Genomic DNA, 16343 nt, shown 5'->3' with positions numbered 1-16343 from the left:
TTCAAAAATTTTTATTTTGAAAGAATGAGAGAAATAAGACAGAGGTATCAATTAACAAGAACAATGACACTGAAGAAAATACAATAATTTGTACTCCCCACACACACAACACCCCCACCCCTCTCCCCATCCCTGGCACAATAATACTAAAACCATCAAAGTACATCTAACAAGGAGAAACAGCAGTATGGAATGAAGAAAGCAATGTTTCATACTGCTCAATCCAACTAACCCATATCAAATGTCCTTCCCCCAGATAAATTCCACCCACCAGAATTGATAAAGAGGTGTAGAGGAGACAACCATGGGAGTAACTTGGATCTCTGCTTACACTTGCAAAGTTCAGTGAAGATTCAATAGGAGTAGTGAGTCTGGCAGGGAAACACTGGTTATAGCTCCTCTGTCAAGTTTCAGATGATTTAAGAGAACAGCTAGAGTTTGAGATTCACAGAATTCTAACAGGACTAATCCCTGCTCCCTCAACTGCAACAGTGGAGCAGCTGCCAAATCCTGGTTAGCTGCTGAGAATAGTAGGAAGTGAGACAGCTTTTGGCTTAAGAAAATCCAAAAAAGAGGTCTGGTGACAAGTTACTGTGTCAGTTTCAAACTGTGAGTAAAGGAGCTTAGTAGATTGGATTGGGGCAAAGAAAAGGTGAAACTTCCAATTTTATAACTTGAAGAATTAGATTATGTACGGACTGCATATATCCCTTCTTTTAATTAAACTGAATATAGAGTATTTAAAATTTCAACAACTGTTACAGTGGAGGCTAATCAGTATAACTCAGTGTCTGAAATTGAAGGAACTTTTTCCTAAAGTGATAAATTGGTTCTCAGCTTAATCTATTGAGAGAAATTCCCTCATGCCACAGAAACATATCACTTGATTTATACCAGAAGTAAGTAGGATTCTCTTTATAGGAGGTTTATTTTATTCTGCCCTTACTAGAATCAGTCTATAAAGGGAAGGATACCTGTGCAGGATTAGTTTAAGATCAGAGCCTTCTCCTTGCACCTGCATGCACGCGCACACACACACACACACACACACACGCACACACAGTAAATACATTTTCCCACGTATAATCTTACAGTCACATGCTTGCTGGAGTCCATCTCACAAATACACTTCAATAGTTAGCCATATACATGTGCATGCAGCAAGATGTGAGAATTTCCCCGGAGTGATTAAAGGTGGTGCACTATGTCTATGTGGGGAGGTCATTTTAGGGTATAGGTGTACACAAGCCAATAGGGCCATTAACTTGCAGATTATATTTTTTCCTTTCCCTCAAGATAAATAAATCAGATGAAAAACACACACTGACATCTTCCTGGGTGTAATGGAGGCAACTGCCTGGAAGGTCCACTTTTTGCACTTTTGCTTTCCTATGATAACTTCATTTTGCCCTGAGGGGCCTTCTCATATAAGGAGGACTGCTCCTCTGCATTCCCGGAATTCCCTGCTTGCCCTGGTGGTGGTGAGGGCTTCTTCTCAGAAGACCGGTCTTCTGGCTTGCGAGCAATCAACAGGCGGCAGGTGAGCAGGATTCCAAACACCAGAGCATGGGCGTAGCGTTTGAGAGGATCACCAACTAGCTGATGGAAGAAGAGCACAGCCAACACGAGCAAGAGTAGGAAGAAGTTGGCCACATCTTTGGGACGCCCAGGCACAAGGGTCATGACAATGCCACAGGCCACCTCAAGAGCACCAATGCTTTTGCGGAGGAGAATGGAATTGATCCCCATTTTCTTCAGCAGAGGGAGGGCTCGGACATAGCTCTTGTAAGCACGTTTCTAGAGTGAAATACCATAAGGAATGCCACATTAACCATGATTTTAACATTAGAATGAAGAAAACACAAGCAAGGTCCTCCTTCCCCACCATTCCCTTTCTATGTCCCCACTAGGTCCCAATTTTTTTTTAATGTGGCCCCTAAGTAAAATCTTGTAATTAAGATGAGAAAAAAGCAAGCAATCTTCTGAGGACCCTGTGATCTGAACCTTAGTAACAGCACAAAAGAGAATTTGGCTTTATTGTTAGAAATTATTTTCTGATTATAAATCATAAACAACACTAAAAGCATTTAAAAAAAACTTAGGGGTGCCCAGGTGGCTCAGCCAATTAAGCATCCAACTCTTGATTCCAGCTCAGTTCACGATCTCTTGGTTCTTGAGAACAAGCCCCTCATCGGGCTCTGTGCTGACAGCATAGAGCCTGCTTGGGATTCTCTCTTTCCCTTTCCCTCTGCCCCTCCTGCTTGTGCTCTCTAAATAAATAAATAAATAAATAAATAAACAAATAAACATTTAAAAAATAAACAAAAGAAATTTTATTGGGCCCATAAAATCTGGTATGGATTAGCCATATCTACATTTTCTAGCGCTTGCCTCATCCAAACCCAGTTGAATATGAATAACAACCAAAATGAAACAAGGCAAGGCACATTATGGTAAAGCTTCACTAATTTAGACTTCCCTAATTTGGAATCTGATAAGTCAGACAAAAACTGAGCTAGAGTTTATATCTGTATAATCTGTAAAAATTAAAAAGTGAGTGCTATGTGAATAGAAAAATACAAATGTATGCAAATACTAGACTCTTATATATCTTTAAAATATAGTAAGATAAAAATCATTCTCATGGCCATTGAGATAAATCCTTAGGCCTTTACAAGACACTACTTTGATTAGCCTGGTGCAAGTTCATTAATTTTAATTCAACAAATATTTATTAAACACCTACCATGGATTATGCAATGGAGATAAGTAGGTAAATAAGACAGGGTCAAGAAGCTCTTGGTCTAGTGGCAGGAAATAGATACATAAAACACCAGTAAAGAGCAGTGTGATTAACAGCACATGATAGAAGCCTGTACAAGGTCTAATTATAGCCCAAAGTGAGACATCATAGAACAGAGAAGGGAGTCACTGGATACATTACAAAGCAATAAGATTATATTGACCTTAGAGTAATAGATAATCATATTTTTCACTGTATTCAGATTGGCCTGATCCTCATTTTTTAGTAAATCAATGAGATTTCATCAAATGTCTTACTAGGTGGGCCCACTGCTTTGTTTTTAGTAAGTATCCATTAATTCATTCAGTATTTATTAGTGCCTCCTTGTGCTAGGCACTGTACTAGGTACTTTGGATACAGATGTGAATCATTCAAAGGCCCTGCCTTCCTGAAGCTTGAGTTTATATGATGAAAAGTAATGTAAATACAGAAGTGCAATAAAGTGTAATGGGTGCTGAATAAAATCATATAGTGGATAGAGTAGAGGCAAGCCAGAGTGGTCAAGTCTCCCTAGATGGAAACTGAGAAAAGCTAGAGTGGAATATTAAAGGAAGAGCAGGTGTTTGCAATATCAACAAGGGAAGCTCATTGGGGCACAGGAAAATGGACGAGCAAAGGCCCTGAAGCACAAAACAGACGTGTGTGTTTCAAACACTGCCCCAGTTCAGCATAGGTTGGAGGAGGGAGAGGTCAGAGTAAGACATGAGACAGGGGAGATAGATATGAATAATGGATCATGAAAACTATATATATCCTTTTATATATGTCTATATATGTGTCACCGTGAGATCATGGAGAACTATATATGTTGTGTTGGAGAGGTGGACTTTATCCTATAAGCCAGGAGGAGTAACATAATTTGCTTTTGAGAAAGGTCCCTTTGGAAATAATGTGGAGGATGGATTGGGAGAGGTATGCTTGGAAGCAAGGAAACCAAGTAAGAGTAGGGTAATGACAGTAAGGAGAGAGGGAAGGGGACAGTCAAGGATACTTTTAATGCAAAATCTACAGAATTTGGTGTCATATTGGATGTGGACACTGAGGGAGAGGGATACGTCAAGAAAGATTCTCTGTTCTCTGGATTGGGTACCTGCATAGAAGAGTGTTACCATTCTCCAAGTTTGGGGATGCATCTGGAAGAACAAGTTGGGGGTGGGGCAAGGGGTAGGAAGGAATAAGGGACTCAATTTGGGGTTTTTTTTTTAGTTGAAGTATCTCTAAGACATCTAAGTGGGGATGTCTGGTAGGCAGCTCAGTATGAGAGATCTGGGGTAAAGATACAGAATGGATAGTCATCAGTATCCCAGGTAGAATGTATTCAGTAGGGAAAATTGTGTGACAGATGTTTAAGAAATGTAAAAAGGAAGAGAGTCCACAAAGTAGACAGAAGAGAGTGTAGTCAGAAAAGTATGGGGAAAGCCAAAAGACAAGGTCATGGGGGCCAAGGTTTTCAAGAAGAGAATAATCAAAAGTTCCATATGCAAGGCAAGGATTATAAGAATCAGGAAGAAAGCCAACTTGACCTCTTAGAAGCATCTGGCACTTAGAATATGTTCACACAATCTAGGTTTGGAACAAATGTTAAGTCATTTCTCTCACTTCTGGATAAGTGAATACACCTTATTTCATGGATTAATTATCATGAGTGGCACAAGATAATCCTCTATGAGGACTGTTAAAAGACCAATGGTTCAGTGGAAAAAACCCCATGGGTTTTGATTCAAACAGACTTGCCTTTAAATCCCATCTCTGTCGCTTTCTACTTGGGTGTCCATAGGCAAATTATTTTACCTCTCTGAGCCTCATTTTCCTGGCCAGGGTTAAGATTAAAGTGAAATGAGCAAGGCTATTTGCCTGGAATGCAAAATTTAAGAGGGCACCAAAAACACTTCTTGATTAAGGTAGATAATATCTGTAAAGAACAAAATATCAAAACTTTAAGTAAAGGCAAGATCCAAGTCAGCACTTGCACAGCTCTGCCTCACTTACCTCTTCCTAATCCTGGCCCTGTCACATCCTGTGTTTAACATTTCACCTCACCCTGTCCCTGAGCATATAAAGAAACACAGCAAGTTAGACATTCTTCCTCCCTCATCCCATTTTCGGTTAATCAGGGATTTTGACAGAAATTAGGGGAGAGGTTCACCAGTAAGCAGTGGAAAACCCTGGGCTGAACTGAGCCAGACCCAAATGGAGCAGAGCATAGATGAGGGTTAGGGCACCTGGTGGTGGGGAAAAGTATGCCTGTTTCCTCTTGCTGTTAAACTAGATGCCACCTGCCAACTCTTTCCACTCTGCACTCTGGTGACAATAGCAGGGCAACATTAAGGAAAGAAATCTAAACCCAAGAGGCTTCCTTAACACTTTTAAGTAAGGACCATTTCTAATTAACAACACAAAGCTTCCCAAAAGGCAGTTCCTAATCCTAAATGTAAGCTTCTGACAAGATGAATGCAGGAGATAAGAAGAATTTCTTACAGTAAAGTTCAGAGCCAAGACTTTCAGATGCTGGCTGAGTGGCTTCTGGAAATGGTCCTGTTTTGGCTAAGGCTAACCACCCATCATTCAATAATAGATTCTTAACTATACCAGAGTGGAATCTGTAGCATTCAGCCAAATTCCAGGTCTTTAAATAAAGTTCCTAAGACTTCAGCGACCTTTATTTTCTTTTTTTTTTTAACATTTATTTATTTCTGAGAGATGGAGACAGAGCACGAGCGGGGGAGGGGCAGGGAGAGAGGGAGCCACAGAATCTGAAGCAGGCTCCAGGCTCTGAGCTGTCAGCACAGAGCCCGACACAGGGCTGGAACTCACAAACCATGAGATCATGACCTGAGCCGCAGTCACCCAGGCACCCATAGTGACCTTTTTTTTCTTTACATTTGCTGTAACTCCTTACTACTTTTTCAGTTGTTTATCTAACTTCTTAAACAACAGCTGTGGATCTTTTATGAGGCTATTGCCTCTTTATTTCCCTTCTTTCCTACAGAGGAAACTGCATGACCATAAGCCATTTCATCAAATCTTTAGTTCAAAGTTGAGTAGGTACAGATAGCACCTATTCTCCAGGACTCTAGACAGGGAGTGTTTAATTTGTTAGAGATGGGACTCAGCTTGGGTGGGGTCTTGAAATTATAGGAAGCCCTTTATTCTTTCTCCTGTGGAGTAGGATGGAGACATCAAAAGAATCCTACTATTGTTAACCCCATCAATGTTTGGTCTGGGCCACTTCAGTTCTAACAATAGAAGGGTCACATGTCTTGAGTCTATTATAGTAACTAGATCTCTAAAGACTTTAATTGTTCTGATAGTAAGAATAAAGAGAGTTGACCTAGTCACTCTCCCAAAAGGCTCTCACAGATCACTTTGTTAGATCTGTTTCCTTTCCATTGCAATGACCTAGACCCTGTAACCATAGTTTCCTTATAGGGCAAGGAAGCAAGAAAAGAGGAGTGTTTAGTCAAATGTTTCAAATCCTTTCAATGGGAAGCATACAGCAATATCCTTGGGCTGAGATTCTTAAGATAAGCTAAATTTCAATTTTAGTTTTGCCCCTAAGTTGCTTGGAGAAAATTATTAAGTATTTTATTATCTGGGTTTCCCCTTTTATAAATTAAATGTGCAGTTTGGAGATTCAATAAAAAATCACAGCATCATGGCATCAACCAAGGGCCACAAACACACATTTCATAATTAATGAACCACACAATGAGAAGACCATGTGTTTGTAAGCCACAGTGATTATTTTAATGGTAATAACAATGAATCAAACAGGTCTATTTTTATTGTATGAGAAAATATGATTCAGACATGAGTCAAAAACATATGGAGCCTTTCTTTAGTCATACTTTTTTTTCTTTTTGTCATTTACTATTCACAACACACCAGGGTCCATGATCTCATGTTAATGATATTAAATTTGAATAGCTCAAAACTGCCTAATTACGAAGCACCAGAGTGGTTCAGTCAGTTAAGTGTCTGACTCTTGATTTCAGATCGGGTCATGATCTCACAATTTGTGAGATCGAGCCCCACGTCAGGCTCCGCACTGACAATGCAGAGCCTGCTTGGGATTCTCTCTCTCCCTTCCTCTCTGTCCCTCCCCTGCTCTCTCTCTCTCTCTCACTCTCAAAATAAATAAATAAACATTTTTTAAAAACTGTCTAATTACATTCATCTTCAAGTGAAATTAATAACTGGTCCAAGTCAGCTAACAGGACAAAATGCGAACAGAGGTCAAGTGGTTTGGTCCACTTCAGTATATTTATGCCAGTTAGGTAAAAGAAAAAAAAATGGCTAATCTACTGTGTACCTCCATTTATATAAAGTTCAAAAAAAGGTAAAACTAACTTACATTTTTAGAATTCAGGAAAATAATTACTCTTGGGGAGGTAGTAGCTGGAAGGAGCCCCAAGGGGGGTTTCTGGGGAGCTGGTAATGGTCTGTTTGTTGATATGGGTGCTGGTTGCACAGGAGTATTCTGAAAATTCCTTGAGCAGTTCATTTATGTTAGGTAAACGTTTCAGAATGCTATCCTTCACTAAAACTTACAGAGAAAAAAACTATATGAAAGCCAAAGAGGGCACTGACAAAAATATATTTTGGCTAAAATTCTCAGCCTGGTTGCGATCTTAGACAGTAAAGGCTGTCTTAGACCATAACCGCTGCAGAATATACTGACTCAAGTATGATTTTCCTGCATCTCTGTAGGGAAAAAGTGCCATATGTGAATTATTATTTCCTAAGGGCAATAAAAAGCCATCACGTGTTTAATTGTCAAATATCCATGTGAATGATAAACACATTTTAAGCAATTCTCTTCCCCACTGTTATATAGTACATACCTAAAGAGGAAGCTGGGAAACCCGGTCCTGCTAACCAAACTGCATTTTAGGGCAGAAGAATCTGACTTCAACTGTTAAAGAAAGGTAGCTCTGAAACAAGCACAGCTGTTGGCCATTGAGGGGCCACAAGTTCCTTGGCATAAAATCCAATGTAGTTTAGCATGGGATGGCTAGTTGTATGAACTAAGTAAAGTCACTTCACATCTCAGGGTCAGTTTCCTCTCTGACAGAATAAAGGTACTGTACCACCTCAGAGAGCAGTCTAGGCATCAGTGAATTACTGTCTTATTACCTAGCTGGAAAGCAGTTAATGGCGGTGATTGGAAGCGTAAAAGATTACCTAAGGGCATTAAATAAACTGCCCAAACATGAGGGCATTTGACTATAAGATAAGCAAATCAATCAAATCAACAAACCTTCCCTATGAGGGGATGTAAAGAAGCAGAGACTTGCCCTGTTTTCCTTAGGGCCACAATCCTTGGCTTCATTGTGACAGGAATTTGGCATTTTCTTACCATTCTACATGGGGCCCCTTTTGACTACAGAATGGAACCACTGCTACAAAGAGCTGAATACCAAATTTAGAACAAGTCAACCATTTGTTTGTTCCCCATCACTGCACAGGAAGCTGCTTAGCAACATTTGTAAGCGTTGTCTCCTAATTTCAAGTGAATTAATGAAGGTATTTAGTCAAGGGAGTGATCAGTCATATTGAATTCACGTGGGCTTTAGAGTACTCTATAATGATACTTGCTAAATCTGGAGGAGGTATGGGGCGACACACACCAAATGGGCAATTCAGAGAGACATCTGGAAGTTCTGCATGGAATCCACTGTGCATTACCCAGCAGCAAGTGTGGAGTTTTCAATATTAGCTAATTGCATAAATGTCTGTTCACCAGGGCACATGAAAATAGCATCTTGCTCTTCTAAATGCCTGATTTCAATCCCTTAAACTGACCATTCAAATTAGTCAGGAAGCCACTGCATAATGTAGAATCCATGATCATCATTACTTCACCCAGAGCATTTCTTAAACACTCACTATATGTACACACTATACCAGATGCTTCCATATATAATCTCGATTAATATTTGCAACAACTTTCTGAGGTAAAGTTGAGGAAATGAGGAAACTGAGACACCAAGAATGTCAGGACTCAAGCCCAAAGCTATCTGACCAAAAGCCTATGCTCCATCCATTAACTTTTCCTGGCTTCTGCAGTATACAGGAAAGAAGTTCATAGTCATGTGTCCATTTGGTTCTTAGCAACGATTCTCCATGGAGGGGACAACACGTAGGCATAACACTAATGGTTTTAGAACAGGGGAAAAAATAGTGGCAGAAAAAAACACCAAAATTCTAAATTTGAAAAATTGGTTTCAAAGTAAAAGTATGGATTGGTGCAATTGTACTGTTACAAAAAAGAAGCAAGAATGTGCCAGGTATTTTCAAGAATCAGTTGTAAGTTCTGACATTCAAAAAGGTAGTTGTGATCATTAATAACTCCTCTACTAAGAGTACTGAGTCATGGACTTGGTTTCTAATCTCTGCTCCCACAACAGTTTACCCTATGATATTGGATCATTTTAATCCATCAGTAAAATAAGAATAACTAATTAAATGAATTTACCTCACTGATACGTTTTAAAGAACAAATAATCTTTAAACTACCACACTTTGAGATCTTGTAAGAAAAGCCACTGCAGGCAATGCATGACTATCAATGCAGAGGAATCACTCCTAAATGGAAAACAGAAAATTCCAAATAATCATCACAGCTGATCTAGAGTTGGGGTCCTGAGGGGCCATATGCCCTTCTAAGAGCAAGAAATGGCTCCTGTACTACATAATCAAGATCCAACCAGAGAAATCTGAAGGGTGGTGACCAGCCAAGAGAATGCTCCAATAATTCATTCATTTGCTCATCCATTCAACAAATATAAACTGAGCCCCTTCTTTGTACTAGAATTGAATTTTTCCCATTTCCTATGGATTCAAGAATAAAGCTAGGCCAGCCCAGGACTGGTGCAGTGGGCCCTGTGCCCATCTCCAGCCTGGGGCCCAATGTTCAATGCAGGAGGGGACCTTGGAAAAGGAAATCTGAAAATCCTCTCAAGCTTCACATTACTGTGAGGTCTACCTCCCAGCTAGATACAGTTCTTCCATTCCCTCCAGATGCCCCTAAACACATAATCACAGAACTGTGTGTACACACACACACACACAACACACACAATGTTTCTGTCCTGCTGTATTAGCTTACACCTATTTAAACATGTTCCTTTATATGATATGAAAATTTGATATTGGTTTCTTCTGACTTTCATTAGACTGCAATAAACAGCTTGACCCCCTAGGAAGAAACCTACTATAAACCCATTGGTGGCTGGTCCTCCTCAGGAACTCCTGCCAAGCTTCCTGGGTGACTCCATCTTAGTTGGATTGCCTGCAGAGCCTAACATTGTACTTAGGGTGCAGCTTGGGGGAGGGGGCTCTAAAACAGCTGAGGAGAGCCTGGGGGACAGGGAGTATACTGAAGAAGCGTACTATGTCCTGAGGAAAGGGAAAGCTCAAAAATACCTAAGGTGCACACACAAACATAGAAATATCTGTACATACTAAAAGTAAAGAAAAGCAAGAGCATATTCACGTATTTATAATCTAACACCAAACTACTACCACCAAGACAAAAATATAGTGGCATGTCCCTCCCACCCTGTCCCTCTGCCTTTGGTGGCTTCTGCCACCCCACCTCCCTGCCCCTCCCCAGTGCAGGCTGCCTTGGATACTCATTTTGACCTGATTTCAATTCCATCTAGTCAAGCGTGGTGGGAGGAGGGGAGGGGAGAAGAAGAAATATATTAGGATTTGCCACTGGGGCTAGAGCTAGACCCTTGAGTCCCAGCCACCCTCCCCCACCTCAGGGTGATCCTGTGATGAGAGAGACATGGAAAGCACCAGCTCAAACCCTGACACAGAAGCCAGAGCTGCCTGCAAACATTTTCTGAGCATCTACAATTTGCCAGTCTCCATCCATTTGCAGCTCCCATTGAGGAGCTCTGGAAGGCTCCGCAGTGGGCTCCAGGAGAGCTATTTATTCCTGTCAACGTGTGGGGCTATTCCTCCTTGCCTCAGTCCTAATGGGGAGTCCCTCTTGCCTCTTTTCTCTCTCCCTTCCTGTTCCTCCCCTAAGCTCCTTTCCTTCTTGACCTTGAGAGCTCAGTAATGGGTTCCCTCCCATTACTGGCAGTCTGGCAAAGGCAGTGAGAAACAGGTTCTCTTCAGCTGGGGCAGGTAAATGAAGAGGCAAAGTGACGGGGAGAGGCGAGAGACAGAAAGCGCTGGAAACATCCCCTGCCATCCCCTAGCACTCTACAGCATAGGAACAAGTCCTCTTCACGTCCAACTAGGAAGAGCAGCCCAGCCCCCAGGTTGCAGAGGAAATGTTTTGACCAGTCACCTTTGGTTATTCCAACTCTGCAGAAGGGAAAACCTGCAGAGGACCTGGCCCTGAGCATCCACAGGGCAAGATGGGGATTATGGATTATTTTGCAGGAGCGAAGAGGCAGACTTTGCAGATTTTGCAGATTAGCCCACCAACACAACACAACACAACACAACACAACACAACAAAACATCCAGGTCTCCCTTGAGTGAAAGGGAGGAAGCAGGTGCTCAGTGACCTTTATTTGGGCCAAGACTGCTTTGTTTCAAGCATACAGACACAACACACCCAGGGGGCTAGGGGATCAGTTCTCCTCCTGGAATGAGGAATACCTTTCCTGCCCCTAAAAAAATCACGAGTTTTAGTAGCCCTTTCTCCTCCAGCTGTTTCCCTCCTTCCCCTTTGTTCTTCCCGAAGATGAATAAACTCTCCAGCTTACTAAACTCCTAGCTCCAGGGGAAGGAATCAGACTTGCAGACTGGTTGCCCACACTTTGGGTGTGCTAGAAGGAGGGAAGGGTTCCTGCCAATGACAGGTGCTACGCAGGTCTCAGCCTTCTGGTTTATTTGGAGGTGGAGGTGTACTCGCTGGGCAACCCCTCCCCCAACTGGTGTTCAGTAGCTCCAAAACAGTTGCTCCTGGCATAGCCCACATCGCTCTTGCCCAGATGCTCCTTCAGAGCTGCAAAGTTGTTGGGGAGAAGGGATGGTCCGGGGTGGGGGTAGGGGTGAAGGGGGTGGGACCACGGACGGGGAAGAAAAGAAGGGGAGAGGTACTCGCAATCCCTCGGGGGTGCGTCCCTCATCACCCATTTGTTTCACTTACCATCTCACTGTAGGCATCCTTGCTGAGCCTGGGGGTCAACTTGATAGTTCCCATGAAAACAAAGAAGAGTCCCAGGGCCACTGAGAGGGCCACGACAGTTACGGTTCTGGGGGACGCCATGGGGTTACCAAGGCAGGTCCCAACCAATCCTTCGGCTTTGCGCACCCTGTCTAAGGCGCAGACAGTTAGCACAGGGAGAGCTAGAAGGAAGGAGAGCTAGAGGGATGCTGCGGAGGCAGCAGGCAGCTAGAATGACAAAGGAAGAGGAGGGAGCTCGGGAGAAAAATTGAGAGATTGAGATTCAACCTCTCTCACTACAACAATCGCTGGGTCCTAATGCCCTACGCTTACTCCTCACTGGCCAAAAGCACAGTCTAGAAGTTAAATGGAGCCCTCCACGGAGGTGGAAACTTAAAATGGGGAAGTCGTAAAATTGGGAAAAGGTAGGTTATGGTTCGAGTTCAGTCCCTGGGCTGTCTCCGGAATGAGGAATCAGGGAAGACCTCCTTTCCACCACTTCCCACCAGGAGCACTTTTCATTTCTATAGTCCTCTAGTTAATTCACTCCACTCTCATTTTTCAACCTCCCTCCTTCTCTCCCCTTTTCCTTTCCTTCAGTCGAAAACATTACTCCTCAGTTTGCTGGTTTCTGCAGTGGGTAACATTCAAGGATAAAACTGCAAAGTTTCCAGCTCCATTGCTGCTGAAGAACGCTTTATCTTTCTCTTCCTCAAAAACTTTTAATGGCTCCCATTGCCCAGTGGTTAACTCCAGGGTTTTAAATTAGGCATTTGAGGCCTTCCACATTTTGACCCCTGCCTCTCTTTGGAGGTTTATCTCCCAATAGCTCCCATGCTACCCCTTATCTCCTATCTACTCATGGCCCCATAAACCTGAGCTTTCCCACCTCTCCCTATTCCATCACTCTTCATTAACATTCAACCTTTTCCTCAATGTCACCTCCTCTGGAAAGCCTTTCCTGATCCATTCCCAGCTGGATATCGTTTCTCCATCCTCTGATTTCCTGTAACAATAACCAATGTTTGTTGACTGTTTACTAAGTGCTAGACACTGCCCTTTACTTGTATTAACTCATTCAGTCTTTTTATTTATTTATTTAGAGAGAGAGAGAGAGAGAGAGAATTCCAAGCAGGCTCTGTTCTGTCAGTGCAGAGCCCGACACATTGCTCAATCCCACAAACCATGGGATCATGCCACGAACTGTGAACTGTGGGATCATGACCTGAGTCGAGATCAAGAGTTGGAGGCTTCACCGACTGAGACACCCAGGTGCCCCAACTCATTCAGTCTTTACAGCAACACTGTAAGCTAGGTATGAGCTCCCCACCCCACACACACCCTTTTGATGAGGCAGTGTTCATTAATAGTCTAGAGTCAGGTCCAGAAGGTCCAGGGTTTAAATGCCACCTCTGCAACTAACTAACTCTGTGAACTTGGATAAGTCTCCCAACTTCCCCAAGCCTTCCATTTCCATATTTGTAAAATGTCTGTGAAAATTCTGCCTCAAAGGTTTGTTATGAGAATTCGATATAAGTAAATTGCCTAGCACAGTGTCTAACATATAATGATGTAGCTCCTTTTTTGCTTCTTTTGCTTTCCTAATCTACTCCACAGTTAGTTTAGGTTATAAGCATTTCAAAGGTAGGAACAACTTCTATATATTCCCCATAGTACCTAGAACAACACCTTTTGTGCACGAGATCCTAATAAATCTTCCTTGCAAAAAAAAAAAAAACTGATGAATTTAAATGCACATATCCCTGGGAGTGGTAACACTTTAAGTTTAACAATCATTTACATCTTATTGTGGAAGAATTTCAACCTTTCGTGATTATGATTTGACCTATAAATTAATGAGTGACTACAATGTGCATACAAGTGAATTAGGCACTATAGGAATATGCAGATAAATGAGGCATAGACCCTGTTCCCAAGGGGTTTGTTCTATAGTAGAGAGTAGGATTTGTTAGAGAGGAGCAAAATGAGCATGTAGGGAAGCCCATTCACATAGTTAAGCAACTTATCAAATATAAATATATGTATATATACCATTTTCCTTTCAAGTTACATGATAATGGGAATGATAATATTCATTATAAAATGTGTAAAATACTGAATAATAGAAATACTAATAATAAATATAAGGAAAAAATAACTTGTGATCCCGACGTGCAGAGATGAACATTGTTATTCTGATTGGTCAATATTCTAATTGACCTTTTTCCTAAATGCCTCTCTATGTACAAAATATATATAAATTAATTTTTCAAAATTTGATCCTACTAAAGAATCAGTTTTATACCCTGTTTTTTTCACTTGTTAGCATTTTTCCGTATCATTAAACTATCTTCAAAAACAGAATCTTTTCAAAATGATTGTATAATACTTCAGCATCATTTGAATGTATTATACTTCATTTAACTATTCACATGCTAGATATTATTGGTTTAATGGTGTTTGCTTCTGTAAATAAAGATGCGATGCACATCTTTGTATGTCAATCTTTGTCTAAATTCCTGAATTTTTCCTTAGGATAAATTTCTAGAAGTCGGATGGGTCAAAATTATGAACTTTTCATATATGTATATTCCTTTTTTTAATTTTTTTTTTTGAGAGAGATTGAGAGCATGAGCAGGGGAGGGGCAGAGAGAGAAAGGGAGAGAATCCCACGCAGGTTCTGCGCAGAGCCCCACGGGGGTGGCTCCATCTCACAAACCGTGAGATCATGACCCAAGCCGATCAAGAGTCAGATGCTCAACAGACTGAGCCACCCAGTCACCCCTATACATATTCATTTTTATATGTACATATTTAATAATAGCTAACATTTACTTATCATCTAGAGAATACCAGACACTATTCTAACTGATTTGCATGTATTGTGAGATTAGTACTATTAATTCCCTCCATTTTATGAATGAGAAAACAGAGCAAGGAGTGAAGCAGTGACCCAGGTCCATAGCAGGGCTGCCACCTATTGGGGTATTCAACTTAAACCTGCGTTGTTCCTCCATTTGCTGTTGCTGCTCCTTTAAATCATTTGAAGAGATAAATGCTTAAAAGACTCTTGATACAGGGGTGCCTGGGTGGCTCAGTCGGCTGAGCCTCTGACTTCAGCTCAGGTCATGATCTCTCGGTCCCTGAGTTCGAGCACTGCATCGGGCTCTGGGCTGATGGCTCAGAGCCTGGAGCCTGCTTCTGATTCTGTGTCTCCCTCTCTCTCTGCCCCTTCCCCGTTCATGCTCTGTCTCTCTCTGTCTCAAAAATAAATAAACGTTAAAAATAAATAAATAAATAAATAAATAAATAAATAAATAAAAGACTCTTGATACATATTACTTATGTGCTTTCCAAAAAGCAAATTTACCTTCCCATCAGCAGTATAGAATATGTATGCATCACCACATCAGATCTGCATTGAGAATTTCAGTGTTTTTTATCTTCATCAATTTCATTCATAAAAATGTTTTGTATATTATTAGTGTGTTAGGACATTTTTTCATATATTTGTTGGTCATATGTATATCTTCTGTTTATGTCCTTTTCCATTTTTATTTTGAGTATTGATGTTTTTTTATTGACTCTAAGAACTTTTCATATCATACTAACATGAATTATGTTTTAAATATTTTCCCTAGTTTGTGTTTGCCAATAAATCTGGTGGAGTCAAATCTAGCAATACTTTTACAACTTTTTCATTGCTTTTACACTTAGAAAATTCTTCCCAATCTAGCAGCCGCTGAGTGGTTCAGTTGGTTGTGCATCCAACTCCTGATTTTAACTCAGGTCACGATGCCAGGATCATGGGATTGAGCCTCATGTGGAGCCCTGCATCAAGTGCACTAAGTGTGGACTCTGCTTGGGATTCTCTCTCTCTCTCTCTCTCTCTCTCTCTCTCTCCCCCTCTCTCTGCCCCTCTGTCCCTCTTTCCTGCCACTAATTCGTGCTCTTTCTCTCTCAAATTAAAAAAAAAAATTCTTCCCAATCTCAAAATTTAACATTTGCTTATACTTTTTTTTTAATTTTTAAGTTGATTTATTTATTTTTTTTAATATATGAAATTTATTGTCAAATTGGTTTCCATACAACACCCAGTGCTCATCCCAAAAGGTGCCCTCCTCAATACCCATCACCCACCCTCCCCTCCCTCCCACCCCCCATCAACCCTCAGTTTGTTCTCAGTTTTTAACAGTTTCTTATGCTTTGGCTCTCTCCCACTCTAACCTCTTTTTTTTTTTCCTTCCCCTCTCCCATGGGTTTCTGTTAAGTTTCTCAAGATCCACATAAGAGTGACACCATATGGTATCTGTCTTTCTCTGTATGGCTTATTTCACTTAGCATCACACTCTCCAGTTCCATCCACGTTGCTACAAAAGGCCATATTTCATTCTTTCTCATTGC

General features: G+C 41.2%; 1 protein-coding gene across 1 annotated transcript; it reads right to left on the bottom strand.

The window, feature by feature from the left end:
• On the bottom strand, positions 1–12181 carry TMEM35A (transmembrane protein 35A). Its single transcript, XM_030306207.1, has 2 exons — positions 11922–12181; positions 1–1797 (listed from the first exon to the last, which is right to left on the bottom strand). The coding sequence occupies exons 1-2, from the start codon at positions 12039–12041 to the stop codon at positions 1390–1392; spliced, it is 528 nt and encodes a 175-aa protein (XP_030162067.1). The 5' UTR covers positions 12042–12181; the 3' UTR covers positions 1–1389.
• Positions 12182–16343: the final 4162 nt, after the last annotated feature.

This window comes from Lynx canadensis, chromosome X, assembly GCF_007474595.2.
Source record: "Lynx canadensis isolate LIC74 chromosome X, mLynCan4.pri.v2, whole genome shotgun sequence".
Classification (NCBI taxonomy): domain Eukaryota; kingdom Metazoa; phylum Chordata; class Mammalia; order Carnivora; family Felidae; genus Lynx; species Lynx canadensis.
Note: the sequence above shows the minus strand (reverse complement) of the source record. Positions and strands in the feature narration are given on the sequence as shown.

Excerpts from the sequence above, each read along its gene's own strand:
- TMEM35A (XM_030306207.1), bottom strand. The coding sequence starts at position 12,041 with ATGGCGTCCCCCAGAACCGTAACTGTCGTGGCCCTCTCAGTGGCCCTG. Across the intron at positions 1,798-11,921 it reads AGGATGCCTACAGTGAGATG|AAACGTGCTTACAAGAGCTA; the intron begins GTAAGTGAAACA and ends ATTTCACTCTAG.